Below are 20824 nucleotides of genomic sequence, written 5' to 3' on the forward strand. Positions count from 1 at the left end.
ACTCCCAAAAGGCATCACATGATAGTCACAAGGACGTTAGATAAGTCACAGGTGGGCAATAAATGGCTACTTAGGGGAACTAAAGTTAGCTCAAGGTAATTTGTCTCTGGCCCTGTGATGTTCTAATTCTCTGCAGTCACAAAGCTGTCTGGCTCCACACACACGTGCACACAGGTACATCTGCGCACACACACATTTACACACACACATTTGCATACATGCACATTAAAATAAAGATGATAATCTCATAACATTTTATGTAGTAAATTTACAATTTTGTGTTGGGCTGAATTCATAGGTAACCCTGATCCATGTGTGGGCCCACTGGCTGCAGAATGGGCACTCCTGCCTCTAGAGGGAAGATTTGACAAGGGAGGGTGAAGACATGCTTTAAACACAGAACAGAAGCTTGAAGGAACCAAGGACCTAGTGTCCTAGGAATCTCTGTCACTGGCAGAAATTCTAGTTCCAGTGCTGTCCCTTGCACCTTTACGTACATGTGTGTGGGTTTGCCCTGGCTCAGGTGTAAGTGGTCCTTTTCTGCTTGTACAGAAAAACACATTGTATCTCCTTCGAGACGAGCAGAATGCCTCAGCGAAATAATCTTATCCACAGTGCCTCCCTCTCAGGGACAAGGCAGAGCAGAACCATTTTGCAGTTCCCATGAAATGAGTTTGAAAGTGTTTGATTGCCATCTCTTAGCGATGATTCCTGGGGAAACCCATTGGCTCAGGGGAACAGATAATGAGTGACTTGTCTGAGAGCTGACGCTTAGGGTTTCTGGATCGTTGGCCAGTTATCAACACAGGGCTTTCCTTCTGTGGGTCAAAGGCCTCTGATTGATCTTCCTGGACCTTGAGGCCTCAACATGCCTCCAGTAGTTAAGGGTGAGAGGTGGACCAGGAATATGAACTTTAGAATCAGACACACCTGTGTTTCCTAGTAATGGGACTTTTGGAAAGTTATTTCCTTTTCTGTAAGATGGAATTAGTAATAGTGTCTGTCTGAGAGAGTGCTTTTGGGAAAAGTCCAGTGAGAATGTATGTATGTATCTGTACGTATGTACCTATGTCAGGTGGAACATGGGAGCTACATACTAAGTTCTGGCGACTGTGATTACTGTAGTTATTGGTAAGTGGTCTGTTGCTGTGTATTCTTAAAGAAGTCGTAAGTGATTATAAGCTGACTTCACTGATTGGAGGCTTGGCCAATACTCAGAGCTATCCTCCTTCCCTTTGGGAGTCTTTGGGATTAAGCTGGGTCTTTGGGTCTGCCTTTTTTGTTTTCTCTCTCTTTTCATCTGTGCTGTGTGCCACTCTGAAGCTTAGCCATCAGATGTTAAATTTTTTTTTTTTTTTTTAGAGAGAGGGTCTCATGTAGTCCAGGCTAGCCTCACACACACTATATACCTGAGGATGACCTGGAACTTCTGTTCTTCCTGCCTCCACCTCTCAACTGATGGGATTGGGCAGGTGTGTGCATCACATCTGGCTTACGCAGTGCTGGGGATCGAACCCAGGGTTTGGTACACGTTAGACAAGCATCCCCGCTGGGGATCGAACCCAGGGTTTTGTACATGCTAGCCAAGGCCCCCCCACTGGGGATTGAACCCAGGGTTTTGTACATGCTAGCCAAGCCCACCCACCCCGCTGAGCTATACCCCCACCTTCGACAGACTCTTCAGGAGACTGTTTCTTCACAAAGTCTCTCTATGCCAAGAATCTTCCATTTTCAATGGTTCAGCCATTTGTTGGCACACAACTTGTTTTTAAATATATTTTTATTTATTACTTTTTTGAGAAAGAGAAAGAGGGGAGGGAGAGAGAGAATGGGCACACCAGGGCCTCCAGCCACTGCAAACAAACTCCAGATGCATGCGCCCCCTTGTGCATCTGGCTTATGTGGGTCCTGGGGAATCAAACCTGGGCCCTTTGGCTTTGCAGGCAAATGCCTTAAACACTGAGCACCATCTCTCCAGCCCCACAACTTGTTTTAAAACTATTGTGTGGCATTGATATGTACATGCCTTGGGCAAAATTTTCCTGTGTTCCCAGGTCTTCCTGCACCTGGTATTTAGGCCCCCAGGGGTAAGGGACGGTTGGTACTGAGCCCTCAGCCCTAACCCAGTCCATTGAACTGTCCCCAGATCATGTCCCATGAGCTCTTCTCCAGGTTTAGTCTCCGGCTCTTTGGAAGATGATAAAATGGTAACCTGCTCTGGGTAGAAGCAGAGGTGGACTCGGTTTACCATTCGTGACTAGAAGAATTCTTGTATTCTCTGCGAGGGTGCTTATCTGTGATGAGCCCAGAGTCAAGCAGGAAAGACATGCTACTCAGAAGAGACTCTGACCATGCGGGGACCTCACTTGTGAAAACACCCATATATTGTTGCCTCAGTTTGCCCAGCCTGAAACTGCAGAACAAAGAGAACCCAGCCATCCACACAATATTTCTAGGAACTCGGGTTCCTTCACAGCAAAACAGACTGCTAAAGATAACCGAGGAAGTGCCAGGTGGAAACTGACTCAGGTCTTGGAAAATGAATGTCCTCTGATGAAACAACTTCCAAGGATGCCTGCTGAGGACCTTGGAAGAGATCTGACCTCAGAAAATGCTCCTCGCTGGATCATATCCTGGAAATGCAGAACCAGCCAAACGTCCACATAGTTTGCTTACATTTGTATACGGGAGGTGACCCTCTGAAGGGTTATTAAAACCAGTCAATTGCTGTCTCTTGTTTGAGAAAAGCTTGGGGACATTTTGCCTGAACAGACCGTTCAACCAACGTCAGGGAAATAAATACGCTTAAAAAGAAGAATGTACTGAGCTAACACAATATCAAAGTGAAATGTGTTTTGTATATGGCTTATTTTTCTAGAGGGTTTTGTTGACAGCCTCAGGGACTGAGATACAACATCCTCAAAGCCTAACAAGTGTTGCTGGGAACTAGTTTGTGGTATCCGAGTCCTATTTACTAGTGGGATTAATCCGGATATGACAGTGCACTGAATGGGTGAAGGGAGTTCTCAAGGGGTGCCCAAGGCCTTTCTCACGTTGGCTTTGCAGGTGTGTAGACGCTGTCTTGCCCATGTTGCCCATGTGAGCCTTCAGTCTTTCATGTTGGTACTTCTGCTCACCTTAATCCAGTGTAACTACCTCTCACTGGGGTTCACCCCATAGGACACCCATATCCCACACACCCTGTAGTTTTGCAGGAAGCTGGAGTCACATAGAAAAATTGCTCACCTACCTGAGACCCTGGCACAGTGATGTGCACGGGTCCTGGAGATTTCTAGACTGCTCTCGGTCTTTCTAAGCCTCTGGTTGGTCAGCCCCTGGCATTTGTTTTTGGTGTCATAGATGACCCAGTTTAAAAAGGTGAAATTGCATGGGCAAGGAAATGGCTGTGAACTTCAGAGAGAGAGGATCCCCCCCATGTGAGTCTTTCTCCCAGGGTGGTGGGCTGTGGTCTGCCTGAAGTTTCTTCTCTCTTTGGGGCTATAGGTGCCTTGTTCGGAGGACAAGATAGTGAGTGAGGTGCCTGGAGTGGGTAGTGACCCCTCTGATGCTATGCCTTGGTAGCTCAAGTACCTTCTTCTGGTCCTGGCTGTGGTCCTGGTCTTAGCTAACTGGTGATCATCTTCAATCTGGGTCCCTTGCTTCTTGGGACCTACCTCAAAAGTTCTGCATTGGCTACTGTGCCTCGGTTTCCCTCCTTCATTTACAAAGAAATGATGTGATATCCAGTTGCTAACTGCCCGTCAGACTGAGTCATGTGTTTAGACTCTGAGCCTCCACTCCACCACTGCCCTCCACCCTCCCTCTCTCCACTTCCCCCACTCCCACCGGCCCTTCCTCACTCCAAGCTCGCCCAAGCCCTTTGCTTTGTCTCTTAAGGCTGCATCTTGCCTCCTGGCACTCACACTGCCACCCGGAGGAGCTGCCTCGAAGAAGGTAGAATTTAGCAAATGAAAACGTTATGGTTTCCAATCCCAGTGGTTAACTTGGTATTAGTCACTCCACGTCACTATTGTAAAATCCCAATACTCTCTCCAAAATGTGACAGTTTTTAGACAGATGCTGAGAGAGCAAGACTGTGTCAGCCTTCTCTCCATGCATTCTGGAAAGAACTATCGCAGGAGCATTTGAAGACAGGTCTTGGTCAGTGCACACAGACTACTCATCCCCGTCACGAAGAAAGCATTTTCTTTGTAAAAGTCATGGAGCCCATGTTCTCTGTATTGAAGTGGGTCTATGGCCATACCGCCCGAATGCGCCTGATCTCATCTGTATTGAAGTGGTTCCTATTTGATGTTGACCTGCTTCTCGGAGCCAGGAAACCAGTTTCTTCCCCAAGAAAACGTGTGAGGCTAAGCACCTGGCGTTCTAAGACCCTGCCAGGTGGTCAGAGGGTCTCTCCTTTCAAGGCTGCTTAGTGACTGCCCATTGCTGTGTTGATGCTTTGCAGGAGGTGGGACTGGCCCATCTTCTAAGCTTAGGGAGCCAGGGCACTGAGTTTGAAAAATAAAAAGTAGCCAGGGGTCTCTCTACAAATTACCATAGTGCTGGAATCCACTCTTGAAGCAGGACTCCAAAGCTAGCCTTTGTTCTTTTTTCCCTCTCTCATTTTTTTAAATTAGAAACATTTTAAATACAGAAAATTAGGACTGGAGAGATTGCTCAGTGGTTAGAGGTGCTTGCTTGCAAAGCCCGATGGCCTGGGTTTGATTCCACAGTACTCATGTAAAGCCAGATACACAGATTGTGCATGCATCTGGAGTTTGTTTGCAATGGCAAGAGGCCCTGTCACACCCGTTTCCTCTCTCTTTCATCCTCTCTTTCTGCACACAAATAAATAAATAAAATATTTTTAACACAAAATGTTAAAGTAACAAACACAAAACCCTTGTACCCTTCTTTAGAATTCACATGTTAACATTTTGACTTTGCCATGTTTGTTTTTTGCCTTTTTGAAAAAAAAATAAAGGAAAATATTACTAGTATAGACTTCCAGCCTGGTGTGGTGGTGCACACCTTTAATCCCAGCACTTGGGAGGCAGAGCTAGGAGGATTGCTGTGAGTTCGAGGCCAGCCTGAGACTACACAGTGAATTCCAGGTCAGCCTGGGCTAAAGTGAAACCCTACCTCAAAGAATAAAACAGAACAAAAAAGAATTCCATGAGAAAACTTGTACTTTGTAATTTGACAAACAACAAAAACAGAAGTTCTTTCTGTTTTCCTTCTGCCCCTTTCTCTTTGGGTGAGTCCAGTCTCCACCACACCATGTCTCATGCTATGATTATGACAGAGATATGTTTTTGTTAGCACATAGCCTAGTTTTTGTTTAAAAGTTTACACACATTTTTAACTTAGAACATAGAAAATACACTTGTACATGTTTTTCAACTTACTTTTATTTTCTAGTTGAGTTTTTGATGTTACTACACATGCACCTAAATTCTTCATTTCAGCCACTGTCTAATGGACTTGTACTTGCATAGAATGTAATGTGTTGATCCTGCTGACAGGCGCAGAGTCTGTTTGCAGAGTTTTGTTCTTGCACAAACAACCACCAACGTGTCTCCATGATTCTCTGCTTGGGAAATATCCTGCGAGGAAGACTTGCTGGGGTCTGGGTTTGACACGATTCCAGCTGTTCTCCAAAGTGTCTGCGAGGACAGATGTTTCCAGATCTCACCAGCATCTGGCCTCTGCAGACTATAATCTTGCCCGGTTGTGAAATAGTGCCACACATAGTTTTAAGTTTGCGTCAGCCTTATTAGCACTCGTTATGGGCTGGAAGATGGAGTGACTTTTCATGAGCTCGTCGGCCAGGCTTTTCTTTGATGGGCTGATGTTTATAGCTTCCATTCATGTCTGTATAAGGTTGTTTACCTTTTCCCCTAATAATTTGCATAACTCTCTATATAACTAATAGGAACCATTTGTCACAAAGATATTGTGGGGCTGGAGAGATTGCTCAATGGTTAAGGCATTTGCCAACACAGTCTTATGAGCTGGGTTCAATTCCCCAGTACCCACATAAAGCCAGATGCACAAAGAGGTGCATGTATCTGGAGTTCATTTGCAGAAGCTCAAGGCTTTGGCCTACCTATTCTTCTGTCTGTCTCTGTGCTTGCAAATAAATAAATAATTTCTTTAAATAAAAAAGTATTTTGGTAGAGGCCAAGGTGTACCAATTTCCTGTCTCTCCTTCTCTTTCTATCTGCCTCTCTGTTTAATGAATAAATAAATAATAAATATCCTTTTAAAAATAAAAAAAAAAAGTATTTTGGGGCTGAATAGATAGTCCATTGGTTGAAGACACTTGCTTATAAAGCCTGACAGCCCAGGTTCAATTCCCCAGCGTAAAGCCAGACACACAAAATCATGCATGTATCTGGAATGTGTTTACAATGGCAGGAGGCCCTGGCACCCTCATACTTTCTCTATCCCTACTCTCTCCTTCTTTGTCTCCCCCTCTTCTCTCTCTCACACACAAAGACAAATGAATAAAAATATTTTACAAGGTATTTGGGTGATATTATCATCTCCCAGTCTAAGGTGTTTGTTGGTGGTATCATATATTATACAAGTGTTGAATTTTGGTAGAGTTAAAGTTATCATTCTTTTTTGTCGTGTTATATCTTGTTTGTCATAAAGACATTTTCTGTAATACTTTTAAAAGTCCTGTCTGTCTTCTTTAATTCCCTCATTACACCTGCATGTCCATGCTTTCCATCTTTCCCTCATTCTGTTTTCTCCACAGCACTTACTGTCTCCAATATACCATACGTGGGGGCTTTGCCTTCACTTTGTCTGTCTTGCCTGTTGTTTGTTTGTATCTCTCCCTCCTGTAGAGTGGAAGCTCTATGAGGGCAGGCACATGGGTCTATTTTGTTCATGACTGTATCCCTCACACCTGGAATGGTAACTAGCATATAGTAGGTCCCCAATAAACATATTTTTGGAAAAATAAAGAATAACCATGTGGAACTTATCTTTTGTATATATGGTGTGGCCGTGACTCACTCACTCACTCACTCACTTACTTTCTCCATCTTTATCTCTCTCTGGCTCATGGAAAGCTTCTTTCTCCATCATTGCCCATTGAATTTTTTTTCCTGTGTTACCTTTGTCAAGTTCTTTCCCTTGTGCTATTGTCTGAATATTCCATTTAGCCAAATTCTGTAGGAAAATTCAGTCCTTGGGTTTGGCAGTGGGTGTGGGGATAAGGAGGAGCAGGCTACACCCTCACTTTATAGGAGAGTTTTTCTGCTGAGACAGTCAGTCAACATTTAAGATGTGCCTTTTGTAAACCAGGGTTAGTAATGAGCACGAGTTCCTGTTCTCAAGTGACTTCCATGAGAATGCAAGGAAACCACTGTAAGTGATACACCCAGTCCAAGTTAAGTTAACAAGATTAACCATATCAGCTGGGGATGCAAAAGTTGGACAGTGTATTGTAGGATCTGAGAAGATGTCATCTGGCTTTGCACCCGCCTTTGCTCCTGACTCCGCTTGGAATCACACTGAAGAAATTATCAATGAAATGAGAATGGCCATCTTAGTTCTTCCCCCAGAGGTCGTGAAATGGACTGGCTGGTAGCAGAAGCAAAGTGCCTCCAAATGTGAACCAGCTCCAGCGGGTGGACAGTTTGCAGGGAGGGCCAGTGTCTGACCATGTCATGTCTTACAGGATGGGTTAGATTTTCCTAGACAGGTCATACCAGGTAAAGATAGAGAATGAATAAAAACAAACAAACAAACAAAACCATGGGGACCAGAAAGTACAGGGTAAGTCCAGGCCTGAATGTAGTTTGTCTGGAGTGTAGGAGGGAGTGATAACTGAAGACAAAGTTTGAGACCCATCATGGTGGGTGATGGGCATCAAGCCAAGAACAATATTATTACTCCATTCCTCGTTCCTCAGTGGCTCCTCATTGCTTGGTCACATCTGAGCCCTGGAGGACTGTCTAGGATGCTATGCTCTTAGGTGAGAGGGCAGGAAGAGGGATTGGAGTGGAGCCTGGCTGGTGCTGGGATGCTTCATATTCCAGGGACCCTGAACTTCACAAAGATTTTGAGAATAACCTTTTTAACGTCAGCTTTATGCCAGTGCGAACATATTGCACTGCTCTGAAATAGTTCTCTCTCCAGACACTCCTGTTCCGCATCCAGGGTTTTCTCTCTGAAACTGCATCCACCAAGGAAAGCTCGAGGGCAAAGAAGCCCTTTCCACACCTCTCCATTCTGCCTGCTTCTCTCCCAGGTGGAGAAGTCCAGTTTAAAGAGTCAGGGCCCCTGCTGAGCATGGTGGTGCAGTCCTTGGGAGGTGGCAGGAGGATCAGGAGTTCAAGGTCATCCTTTGCTAAATAATGAGTATGAGGTTAGCCTAGGCTTCGTGAGACCCTGCTCCAAAACAAAAAAAAATCTGTACAGGACTGAGAGATGGCTTGGCGGTTAAGGCACTCATGTTCAAGGCCTCAGAGCCTGGGCTCAATTCCCCAGTACCCACATAAGCCAGATATACAAAGTGTCATACGCATCTGGAGGGTTTTTTTCTTTCCCAGTGGGAAGTGACCCTGCCATGCTTATACACACATTCTCTCTCTCTCTCTCTCTCTCTCTCTCTCTCTCTCTGTCTCTTGCTCTCTCTCGCTAGCTCTCTTGCTTTCTCTCTTCTTCAAAAAAAATATTTTAGGGCTGGAGAGATGGCTTAGTAGTTAAGCACTTGCCTGTGAAGCCTAAGGACCCCGGTTCGAGGCTCGGTTCCCCAGGTCCCACGTTAGCCAGATGCACAAGGGGGTGCACACGTCTGGAGTTCGTTTGCAGAGGCTGGAAGCCCTGGCGCGCCCATTCTCTCTCTCTCCCTCTATCTGTCTTTCTCTCTGTGTCTGTTGCTCTCAAATAAATAAATAAATAAAAATTATATTAAAAAAATTTTAAAAAAATCAATGCAAGGCTGGGGAGATGGCTCTGTGGGTAAAGCTTGCCACACATGCATGAGGACCTGAGTTTAGATCTCCACTACCTATGGAAAATATTGTGGCATATTGGTACTGGAAAGTAGAGACAGGTGGATCCCTGGCTGGCTAGCCTAGTCAAATCAGCAAGCTGTAGGTTCAGTGCAAGATCTAGTTTCAAAACATATGGTGGAGAGTGGTTGAGGAACACACCCAGTGTGGACCACTGGCCTCTACGTGAACAAACGTGTGCACTCAAACACATACAGGCATACACATACACACAAAATACACACACGTATCAGGGCCCCAAGTAAGCCCTTTGTGAGGACAAATCCCTCACCAAACTTCCCAGTTCAGTGTCCCTAAGACATCCACAGCAGCTCTCTTCCCAGGCAAGTCTCTCCCTCAGTTACCCACACAACCCTCTTCCCGGCCCAGTCTCCCCTCAGGACACCCACACAACCCTCTTTCTGGCCCAGTCTCCCCCAGGACACCCTGTCAGTACTGGCTTGTAGCCTCTGAGAGAACTGGATTCAGACCAATCCTGAGCAGCAGGATGTGAATAAAAGAGCCGGTGCCTCAGCATCAGGGGACAGGGCTGAGATTTCACCTAGGGGGTGATCTGGCAATGGATGTCTTGGAACCTTGGCTTCCATGTCAAGGGGGATGACCACTTAGGACTGCTTCTGAGCATCAAGACGAGCGAACCCAGGAGAGGACTGATGCCCAGTATACCTCTTCCTCCCAGTGGATGCCCTGACATTGGGGAACCAGTGTATCCATCCTTCCTGTCATCTTAAGAGCCAAGTTGTCCTTACGCAGCCCAGCCAATCTGCGTTTTGTTCCTCTCTCAGAAGTTGGGTTATCATTAATGTAAGATAGAAATCAAAGCAAATTAGATTATTTCACCCAGAAGCCCATTTCAACTGATCCTTTAGAATAGCATAGTTCTATTATTATATATTACTTCAAACTTAATAGAAAGAATTGATTAAAATATGTGCCCTGTTCATATCTAGCCTGGCTGAATGCCACAAGACACATTAATTGAAAATGAATCTCCACCAACCCAATGAAGCATCATGAAGATGAAAAATGGACCTTTTTCCCTCCGTGCCTTCATTGATTTTTCATTTTCCCCACTCAGGGCTTCATTTAGCAATTTTTCACTTTCGTTTTGTTGTGGCCTTAATTCATCCCCCCCCCCCCAGGTAAAGTTCTATTATCCCCCATCCTGATTAAGACCTGCCTTCTTCGGCATTAGTGTGGGGCAGGTTCTGAGCTTGTCCTGTTTCTCTGTGCAGTATTATTATTTATTTCAAATGTTAAGCATTTTGTGGTGGCTTTGAATTGAGGAGAATACATTAAAAATACAATTACTGAAATAACACCATCAGAGAACTTGCAGAATAGAATTAGGAGAAGTTATAACAAACAGGCAAACAAAACTTCTCAGAGGAAGAGCATAAGATATTAGTTGTTCCCATTTCTCATTGTGGTATGTAGGGATCAAACATGATTCCTGTGTGTGTAGTTTGTGTGATGCATGTGGTATGTGTACTCCGTAGTGTGTGTGATGTGTCTAGTATGTATGATGTGTGTTTGTATGTGCTCTGTGTGTGTGTGACACGTCTAGTATGTATGATGTGTGTGTGTGTGTGTGCGTGTGTGTGTACTCTGTGTGTGTGGTAGGGTGTGTCCTCTAGTTCTCCTCCAGTGTAAGTCTGGGTGAATTCCAGAAGGTTTTTGCCTGGCCTCTTCTATCCCCATACCTGACAGCTCACTACTAGATGGATCTGTAGTGGTTTTGAAAACAATAATGGAAATTTTTTGATCTATTTTCTCATGAAGGTTTTAAATTTTCAAATAATATAACAGCATACCTTTCCCTGCGAAGATTCTAAGGACTCCACGTGTTGCTTAGTTTTGACCTAGAACTCATAACCAGGCTTTGCTCATTCTATTCAGAAACATGGTTTCATATTTATTGATAAGATGTTTCAGTGTGAACTGGAACTGTTTCTTCATAGATACAGTTAAAAGTACAAAGTCTTGGCAGACGTGGTGATGCACATTTTTAATCCTTTAATCCCAGCACTCGGGAGGCAGATGTAGAAGGATCACAGTTAGTTTGAGACCACTGTGAGACTACAGAGTGAATTCCAGGTCAGCCTGCGCTACAGCGAGACCCTACCTCAAAAACCAACAGGAAGAAAGCTTTGAGATGTGAGGACTGGCACCCTGGCGATGGTGGGCGGGGCTTCTTCATTAACATGATGCTCTGCACACACAGGCCCACACTCTGATCCTGACTCCATGGGTTTGTGGGCTTAAGTGGCTATTCATAAAAGTAAAAGGAACGGAAAATAAAATATATTTCAAACGTGATGAGCAGTAGCACCAGAAGTATAGTCTGGCTTTAAAATATTTAATGCTGGGGAGCCGGGAGGATGGTTCAGTGGGTAAGGCTTGCCATACAAACATGAGGACCTGAGTTCCGGTCTCTGGCACCCTCAGAAGCTGGGCATGACAGTACACATCTGTGCTCCCAGAACTGGGAGGCAGAGACAGGAGGACCCTTGTGACTTGCTGGCTAGCTGGTTTAGTGGAATTGGTGAATTCTGGGCTCAGTGAGAGACCCTGTCTCAGAAAGATGGAGAACAACCGACTTTAACCTCTGCTATCCACATTCATGTGTACCCTGCATGTGTGTGTGCACATATATACACATGCATGCAAACCACATACACAGTCAGAAAAGTCCTTTGGAAAATTTTAAACAGTTAAAGCACATGTGACTCTTTATTTCACTTTGTTTTTTGTTCTAAGCAGTTGAATTCAGGAATCTGGCAGTGGTGGGGGTATTAGTTCACCTCAGGGCATTAGGGATGGGAGAAAGGGGTGTTCTCTGAAGCAAGACAAAGGAGATACTGGGTTAGTTAATTAGCAAGTTTCTAGTTAGAAGTCAGATGGTGGCTTCTGATCGCTGAGCCCCTAGTTAGAGTCACTGGTGATTTCTCATTGTTGAAGTCCGTAATTAGAGGTCGGCTGCTGGTTTCTGGTTGCTTAAGCCCGTGTTTCATTTTCTTAAGCTAGGACTCATTTGATCTGAGGTGGGACTTTCTGTTTGCCTGGGTAGGAGCCCCAAGAATGGAACCCTAATTATTTCTACTGTTCTTCCCTTTTTGTGGGAATTTAACCCAAGCCCTGGGAATCCTCCTGCCTCTGCCTCCTCACTATTGCCACAATGCTGACCTTTTACGTGTGTGCTGGGTTTCAAACTTCAGGTCCTCACGTTTGCATGGTGCGTGCTTTACCCCACCACCAACGTAAGTTCCCAACAGATTAAAATCAGGGTCATTTGCGGGCTGTGTAGACTTCCTGGCACAGGGGATAGCTGAGGAAAAACCAGGGCATTCCAATTGTATTGTCAACTTAGGCAGTATTCAGGCTTTGTGGAGATCTTTTTATTTTTCTAAGATAATTCAGACTTTGTGGAGGAGATCTTTTTACTAAGATAATTGATACACTAAGCATCGGTTCCATTTGGGTCTGAGGTCCTTACAAGGGAAGTGGTGATACGTACGAATAAGGCATCATAACATAGGTACACTCAAAACCAGCCTGGAGGACTTGGCACACAGTGGTCCAGGAGGTAACTATGAGTCAACCAAGATGCCAGGAGTCACCCTGGTGGTGAAGGCACTGGAGGGTGGGAAGGCATTCTTGATGGTCCTGGAGGTGGGGCCTTAGTGTTCTTGTGGAGTGCTGAGGGGACACAGTGGCCTAACTGTAGGGTTCGTGGAGGATGAGGCAGGCGTTAAAGGAACCTGGGATTATGGCCGAAGAGCCTCATGTGCTGCCACACAGGGAGTCGGAGCACGAGAAGTTTGGATTTCCGAGCAGGAGGCTGGGGTGTTTAGCATCTCTTGGGCCAGGCCCTGGATGACTGTTCTGTTCTGTGACGCATCGCCTAGGTTTTGTGACCCTGCTTAAAGGCCAGAAGGTTTTTGGTTTGAATCCTAGAAGGTAAGAGGTAGAAAGCTGGCTGTCGTTTTAAAACTAAACTCTAGGGGGCGGTGGTCAGCAGGACCTCTGCATCTTCCCAGGAGCTGCTCCCAACAAAGATCCTACTGGTCACTGGTGCCCTAGGTTCTCCTTTACAAACTAAACCACAGGTCTTGCTTTTCTTTTCTTTTTTAATTTTAATTTTTTTATGAGAGCAAGGAAGAGAGAGAGATTGACATGCCAGGGCCTTAGCCTCTGCAATCAAACTCCACCTTGTGCACATGCGTCACTTTGTGTGTCTGGCTTATGTGGGTTCTGGGAATTCGAACCTGGTCCTTAGGCTTTGCAGGCAAGTGCTTTACCTACCTGCTAAGCCATCTCTCTAGCCCAGGTCTTGCTTTTCTTGATCCACAAAGCAGTCAAGGTCTTTTAGAGACTGGGACAATTATAGTGTCTGAAATTTTTTTAAAACATTGTGTGTGTGTATGGAATGTGTGTGTTTATATGTAGGTAAGTGCATATGTGTGTGTGCAGGTGTCCATCCACATGGGTGCACATGCATGTGGAGGCCAGAGAACAACCTCCTGTGTCATCCTCAGGAATGCCAGCCACCTTTTTTGAGACAAGGCCTCTCATTGACCTGTGAGCCTCAGGGATCTGCCTGTCCCCACCTCCCCAGTGCTGTGATTAAAGGCGCACACCACCACACCTGCTAGCTTCCATGGGTTCTGGGGCTCAAACTCAGGTCCTCACGCTTGCAAGGCAAGCACTTTACTGACTGAGCTGTCTTCCGAGCCCTGAAATCACATTTTGTGTTATTTGATTACACATTATCCTCACCATCTTAGACACTTAGTAAATTCCAGCACCTGTTTGTCTGTCTCTTGAAGATTTTAAAAGTCAATTAAAAATATTTATACTATAGAGAAGAATGGAAAAGGAGCATGATGGGGATAATTGTTGAAAACTATTCCTATAAAAACTGAAGGAAATTACACAACTTTTTTTTCTTTTTTTTTTTTTTGGTCCACAGTCCTACTTCATCCCCAGAACTATTTCATTTATCTAACTTTTTTTTTATAGCTTTTATTTCCACTGTGGTAAACTTCTGTTTTTCTGTCCCTTGAGGCTTTTTATAAACTTATTTTCCATTTTGCAATGTATTTGTTTTAGCATCTGTGTAATATACTCCATCAAATTGATATCTCATAATGTATGGCCTCTTCCTTTAGTGCAAGACATTAAGGTTATTTCCATTTTCTCTCCATAATAAATGATGGCAGTACGAACATCTTTATACATGGTGCGTTTTTCCCTAAGTTTGAATTATATCCTTAGGATAAATTCCCAAGAGTGGGATTAGTGGGTCAAAGGGTCTGAACAGCTTTATGGCTCTTAATATTTATTGCCGACTTGCCTGAAGGGCCATTCTCATTTACAGTACCACCTGCACGTGTGAGTGTGCCTGTCCCTCCCCGCCCCGCCAACACTGCCTCCTCACTCACTCACTACTCAGGCAAATTTCCTAAGCAGTAAGTCATAACTTGCTATTGTTTTTAATTGGTAATCAGTTATTATCAACATGAGGCGTTGCCTCTAAAGTCCGTTTCTTACGTTCTAGTTTGGTTTGCTTTTCTGTGGGTGATATATCTTGACATCACGTGGAATTTAAAGTACTTTATAATTGCAATGCTAAATGCACCCAGAACAAAGGGAATAATGAGTGAAGACCAGGAAACTCATTTCTTGGGCTCAACAAACAGCATGGTCCAGCCATATTTGTTTTATTTCCCCCTCTTTTTCCTTTCCTTTCCTCGGGTAGCATTTTAAAGCAAAGCCCAGATCTTACATGTTTTACTGTATACATTACAGTGCCTATCTAAAACATGCCCATTTTGTATTTGATCATGCCATCCCCGTGCCCAACAAAATGACAGTTCCTTGGTGTCATTTAATACCAGTGCCTTCTTACTTTCGCTTTAACTTCATCAGTACATATCTGTTTGCATTTGGTTCTTGTGTTTCTGAAGTCTCTTAGTCTACCAGATACCCACCACCCTCATATCAGTAGCCCATCTCCTGCTTGTGCCCCTGCCTGGTGGCTTACTGTAGGAGTTGATCCTATAAATCACACTCTGGAGTGTGTGTGTGTGTGTGTGTGTGTGTGTGTTTTGTGGAGGCCAGAGGTCAGCATCCCGTCTTCTTCAATGCTTAGCCTCCTTATTATTTTTTTTGAGGCAGCGTCTCTCATTGAACCTAGCGTTCACCAATTCCATTAGACTAGCTCACCAGCAAGCCCCAGGGATCCTCCTGTCTCCATCTCCCCAGCACTCAGATCAAAGGTGTGCACCGGCACGTCTGGCTTCTTGCGTGCGAGCTGAGGATTCAAACTCCGGTCTTCGAGCTTGCATGGCGGGTGCTTCACCCGCTGAGCCCCTCCTCAGCCTGCTAGCCTAGCTTTGGCTCAGGCAGGTGCAGCCCCAAACACACTGCACAGCTCTCCATCGGCTTTCAAACTCACCCCATCTCATCTGTTGACAACAACTGCTTGAATTATTATTTCCCAGAAATTACAAAATAGTCATGTTTCTCCCCCTGTGTGTCCTTCCTTGTTGTTTACATGGAGTCCTTTGGTGGTGTAAAACTTATCCATCATAAATTCACGCTTGTTACAGTCTCAAAATGCAGTTTATATAAGAAAAGTAGAATAAATGTCCCCATATGCAAATATGCAGACATATGCATACACACACACATATATGCACACACACCCTTTATAATGTGGACATTACACTGTGCACTTAGAGATCTTTATTTGGGGAGGTTACGTAGACTGCCACTGTTAGGATGACTTTACTAGCCACTTATTGATATAGTTTAGTTTTGTGTTTTCCAAGAATACAAATCCTGTGCCTAAATTATCTTATGTTTTGGCCAATGTATCTTTGGAACCTGGTCTTTGGAAAGGGACTTCTGGGCCAAAGGCAAACATAGATGTACTTTTCTAGATGTTGGTAGGTTCTCTTTCATGACAATCACACTGCTTTTCACTAAGAGGGATTTTTGAAACTGAGTGTCTGAATGTTTATCTTAGAGACAAAACTGTTAGAGAAGTTAGAGAGTTTTTGACTGAACCCACATACTGTTCTTGTTGTTTAAGACATGACCTGGGACCAACTCCTTTGGTTCTTGCTTTTGGGAAACCTTTGCCTTTTCTAGGGACATATGGTATATGAAGGAACAACATTAGACAAGTCTAAGGTATATTATTCAAACAAAGGTGATGGTACTGTACAAGTCTGCTTAGGAAGATCTTCCTGCTTATTATGATAAGAACTTGTGAGTCCTTGACCCTGTGAATTCCATTAATCCTTTAAGCGACTCTTTCCCCAAAACAAACTCTTGGCACTTGTTTAAATAGATATATGAGTGTATTAAAAGGAATAGCATGGCTGCATATTGGAAACGTGGGCTGCCTTTATCAATTCAAGTCATGTAGTTGTTTTCTGGAGCTATGTGTATACCTGCTGAAGCATGTTTGTCTAGGGGACGCTGTCAAATGCCCACTGTGCTTTGAAGGTAAAATATCCCCCATACACTCATGTGTTTGAACACTTGGTGCCCAGCTGGTGGCACTGGTTTGGAGATTATGGAACCTTTAGGAGGGGAGCTTTGCTGGAAGACGTGGTCACTGGGGGTGGGCCCTGAAGCGTGCTGGCCTGGCCCCCCTTCCTGTCAGCAGTCCTCTACTTCCTGTCTGCTTCCTGTCAGTCCTCTACTTCCTCTCTGCTTCCTGTCAGTCCTCTACTTCCTGTCCCCCTTCCTGTCAGTCAGTCCTCTACTTCCTGTCAGTCCTCTACTTCCTGTCCCCCTTCCTGTCAGTCCTCTACTTCCTGTCTGCTTCCTGTCAGTCCTCTACTTCCTGTCCCCCTTCCTGTCAGTCCTCTACTTCCTGTCTGCTTCCTGTCAGTCCTCTACTTCCTGTCCCCCTTCCTGTCAGTCCTCTACTTCCTGTCTGCTTCCTGTCAGTCCTCTACTTCCTGGCCTGCAGACACAGTGTGGCCAGCCTCATGCTCCCGCCACCGTGCCGTCTCTGCATGGTGGACTGTACCTCTTCTTGGACTGCCACCCACAGGAAGCCCTTCCTCCCTCAAGTTTCTTGTTCTGAGGTACTTGGTCACAGCAACAAGAAGAGTAACTTGTATTAATTACTTTGAGCACTGCACAGCACAACCAGTGGGGATACCTTGGGCTAAACGAACATAAGGGGACACCTCAGTCCCGACCACCCTGGGTCATGGAGCCCTGCCATCCAAGCATCTCAGCTCCGCATTCATCCAGAGAACACAGAATCCACGCGCAGGCTGGCTTCAAACAACCACGGGCATCTTTCCTCCCAGATTAACCTACGTTCTTTTTTTTAAAATATTTTTTGTTCATTTTTTATTTATTTATTTGAGAGCGACAGACACAGAGAGAAAGACAGATAGAGGGAGCGAGAGAGAATGAGCGCGCCAGGGCTTCCAGCCTCTGCAAACGAATTCCAGACGCGTGCGCCCCCTTGTGCATCTGGCTAATGTGGGTCCTGGGGAATTGAGCCTTGAACCAGGGTCCTTAGGCTTCACAGGCAAGCGCTTAACTGCTAAGCCCTAACCTACATTCTTAAAGTTCTCTCTGCACGTGTATATTGCGTGTGCAATGTGGCATGTTGTGTGTGGTGTATGCTCATGTGTGTGCCCATGCGGTGCCTCACATGCTTGCCTGCAGCCGGGCATGCTCACCTGCAGTAGCTGCAGGGGAACACCACGTGTCCCCTGCCGAGGGAGCGCTCCTCCCTGTTCTTGTACTTGAGCTGGCGTCTCTCACTGCTCCTCAAGCTTGTGGGGTTTGGTGGTGGCGGTGGTGGTGGTGGTTTTGCGAGCCCTGATGGTCCTCAGGTCTCTGTTCCCCCTTGAGACTGGACTTGGAGACATGGACTTGAGCAGCTACAGCAGCTATTTATGTGGCCCCAGGGATGGAACTCAGCAGTCTCTGAGGCCTCCTCAGGCCCTCATGCTTGCACAGGAAGTGCTTTTAATGGCTGAGCCACCTCGCTAGCCCCAGTTCTGTATTTTTGATTAACAGTTTTCCATGTGTTCCTTTCTAGATTGAATCATTAAAGAAAAAGGTGCAACAGAAACAGCTGCTAATCTTACAGCTTTTAGAGAAGATCTCCTTCCTGGAAGGAGAGGTAAGAGACTGTGCTTCCTCGTGTTGGTGTCTTTCTACCATTAAAGTTTACGTTGCTGATCCTGCTGCTGACAGTTAATTAAAAATATGGCTATTTCCTGCCCTTATAAAATTGATTGAAGGTTAACTGCTAGCTCTGCAAATGAGGCCCTGACAGCTCTTTTTCCTCTCTCCCTCTTACTCTCCTCACTGCAGCTGGCTGCGTGCTGCTGCCTTTGCAATCCCAGTTTGTCTTGTTCTAGAATTTTCTCAGCAAGTCTGAGAAGCTGTTAGTATCAACCATTTCTCACATTTGTGTGAAGCTTTATAATCTGAGAATAATTTGCACATACATGTCTCCCATGGTTTTCTCAGTGACTTTAAGAAAATCAGGAGAGGTGTTATTATCTCTGTGTGAGTAAATGGAAAGATAGCAGCAGAGAGAAGGGAGGGAGGGAACATCACCCAGACTCACCCAGCTTAGGAAATGCCAGAGCCAGGCTGAAAAGGGGACTCCTAATCCAGTGCTCTTCTTCTGCTTCATCGAGCGAGCGTGTTTCAGACCTCACTTCCTCTCACCTGAAGCTTCCTGTTGCTTGGGTTCCTTGCCTCTGGCCTTCTGAGAGTCACATGGGAAACTTTGTAGGGGTTCCAGAGGAGAGAATTATGAGATTGGAAGACTCTAAGAGGTTAGGTGTTAATAGAAGGAGAAGCCCAAAATCTCTTTGCCCTAAAGGCTCTTTATTAAGAACTTGGCATTGAGTCTTTGGCTTTCGAGACTCTACGAAGAGCCAAGTGTCCCAGCACCTGGCCTTGTCAATGTTCCTCATTGTCCTTTCCCAGTGAGTCAGCCTGAGACACAATGGTACCTGGCCTTGGGCTTGGAGAAAAGGTATGGTCCTTTTCTAAAAAAAAAAAAAAAAAAACTATGGGGCTGGAGAGATGGCTTAGTGGTTAAGTGCTTGCCTGTGAAGCCAAGGATCCCGGTTCGAGGCTCGACTCCCCAGGACCCACGTTAGCCAGATGCACAAGGGGGCGCACGTGTCTGGAGTTCATTTGCAGTGGCTGAAGGCCCTGGCGTACCCATTCTCTCTCCCTCTCTCTCTATCTGCCTCTTTCTCTGTCTGTCGCACTCAAATAACTAAATAAAAATATTAAAGAATTATTGAGGTCTTTATCATATGAATATATTGCAGATTGGTCCTATGCCATCACGTTTTACTCTTGCGCTCCCTCTCCTCCACCCCTGTTCCTGGGGACCCCTCCTTAGTGGGGTTATCAGTAACCTCTGTGGGGTGATGAGTGCACCAGTCTCTGTGGTAGGGACAAGACCTCATGGCACACTTTCCCACCCTGTGGCTCTTGTATTCTTTCCCTCCCTGTTTTCAATGTTCCCCGAGCCTCGGTGGGTGTGTCATCAGTCTTCTTTAGTGTTGAACTCTCAGCAGCCTCTGATTTTTCGCTTTGAGGAGTTTTGAGTCTCCTCAGTGTCTACCAGGTTTGGCCCTTCTCTAGATCACAAGGGAAAGTCTAGAATCGTCTTTTAAAATACAGAATATGATGGGTGTGGCTGCTCATACCTATAATCCCAGCACTCTGGAGACTAAGGCAGGAGAATTGCTGTGAGTTTGAGGCCAGCCTAGGCTACAGTAAGACCTTACTTCAAAAAAGAAACAGAGGATGTGGACTACTTTGACCCTTGGAGTCACTACTCATCCTTACTGGTATTTAAAGTTATTAGATGTACAAATACATGTTCCTCAAAAATATATACCAAATTCCTAAAGCTTGCTCTTGCTTGGCCCAATATCCATTCTTTTTTTATTTTTCTTCCCCCTTCCTCAGAGTTTTGGTTTGCTCATCTTATGGAGAAGAGATATCCTTCGTTTATGATATAAAAATGTTTTAAAAATAAAGTACAGGCACATGTCTCTAGTACCTTGATAAACTTTCCGAAGTGTATTCTATTACATTGTTCTTAAGCTTACATTTGTCAGGGTGCAGCATGGTGTGGTGGCACATGCCTTTAATCTCAGCACTCAGGAGGCAGAGGTAGAATGGCTGTGAGTTCAAGGCCAGCCTGAAACCACATAGTGAATTCCAGGTCAGCCTGGGATATAGTAAGCCCCTACCTAGAAAAAAACAAAATAAAAGAAGTCAGGGTGCAAGATGTTGGGGGGGAGAGAGGTGGGGTGGCATACATGCCTACAATTCCAGCACTGGGAAGGCTAAGGGAGGAGGATCACCTTGAAGCCAGCCTGGGCTACAGAGTTGAGTTCCAGGTTGGCATGAGCTAGACAGAGTGAGACTCTGCTTTATACACAACACAACACAACGAAAAGTTAGATAAAGGGTCCAAAGTCTTCTTTTCTGTTTGTCTGTCCTGCACCGTGCACAGTGCATAACCCGCTGGCATGCCGGGAAGCCTGTCTGGGAGGAGCATTAATTTTCCCCGGTGATGTTGGGCTGCAGTGCCAGGCACCAGGGCTCCCGTACGCATTTTATTTTATTGACACATTCCTGTTCAGTGTGTCTGCACAGCTCCTGGCCTCTGGCTCCCCGGGCCTGAGAGGAGCTGGGGGAGGGGCTGACCACCATGCACTTGTGACATAATTCCACACCCCCCCCAAATGCCCAGA

General features: G+C 45.3%; 1 protein-coding gene across 1 annotated transcript in view; it reads left to right on the forward strand.

Moving 5' to 3' along the window:
• The window catches only part of LOC101595853 (myocardial zonula adherens protein), a 102514-nt gene that overhangs the window by 55718 nt on the left and 25972 nt on the right, over window positions 1-20824 (forward strand). Inside the window, exon 11 of the mRNA XM_004662499.2 lies at window positions 18124-18207. Within this exon, the coding sequence (XP_004662556.2) occupies window positions 18124-18207 (84 nt within the window). The remainder of the gene's footprint in view (window positions 1-18123; window positions 18208-20824) is intronic.

Source organism: Jaculus jaculus, chromosome 10 (assembly GCF_020740685.1).
Source record: "Jaculus jaculus isolate mJacJac1 chromosome 10, mJacJac1.mat.Y.cur, whole genome shotgun sequence".
NCBI lineage: Eukaryota > Metazoa > Chordata > Mammalia > Rodentia > Dipodidae > Jaculus > Jaculus jaculus.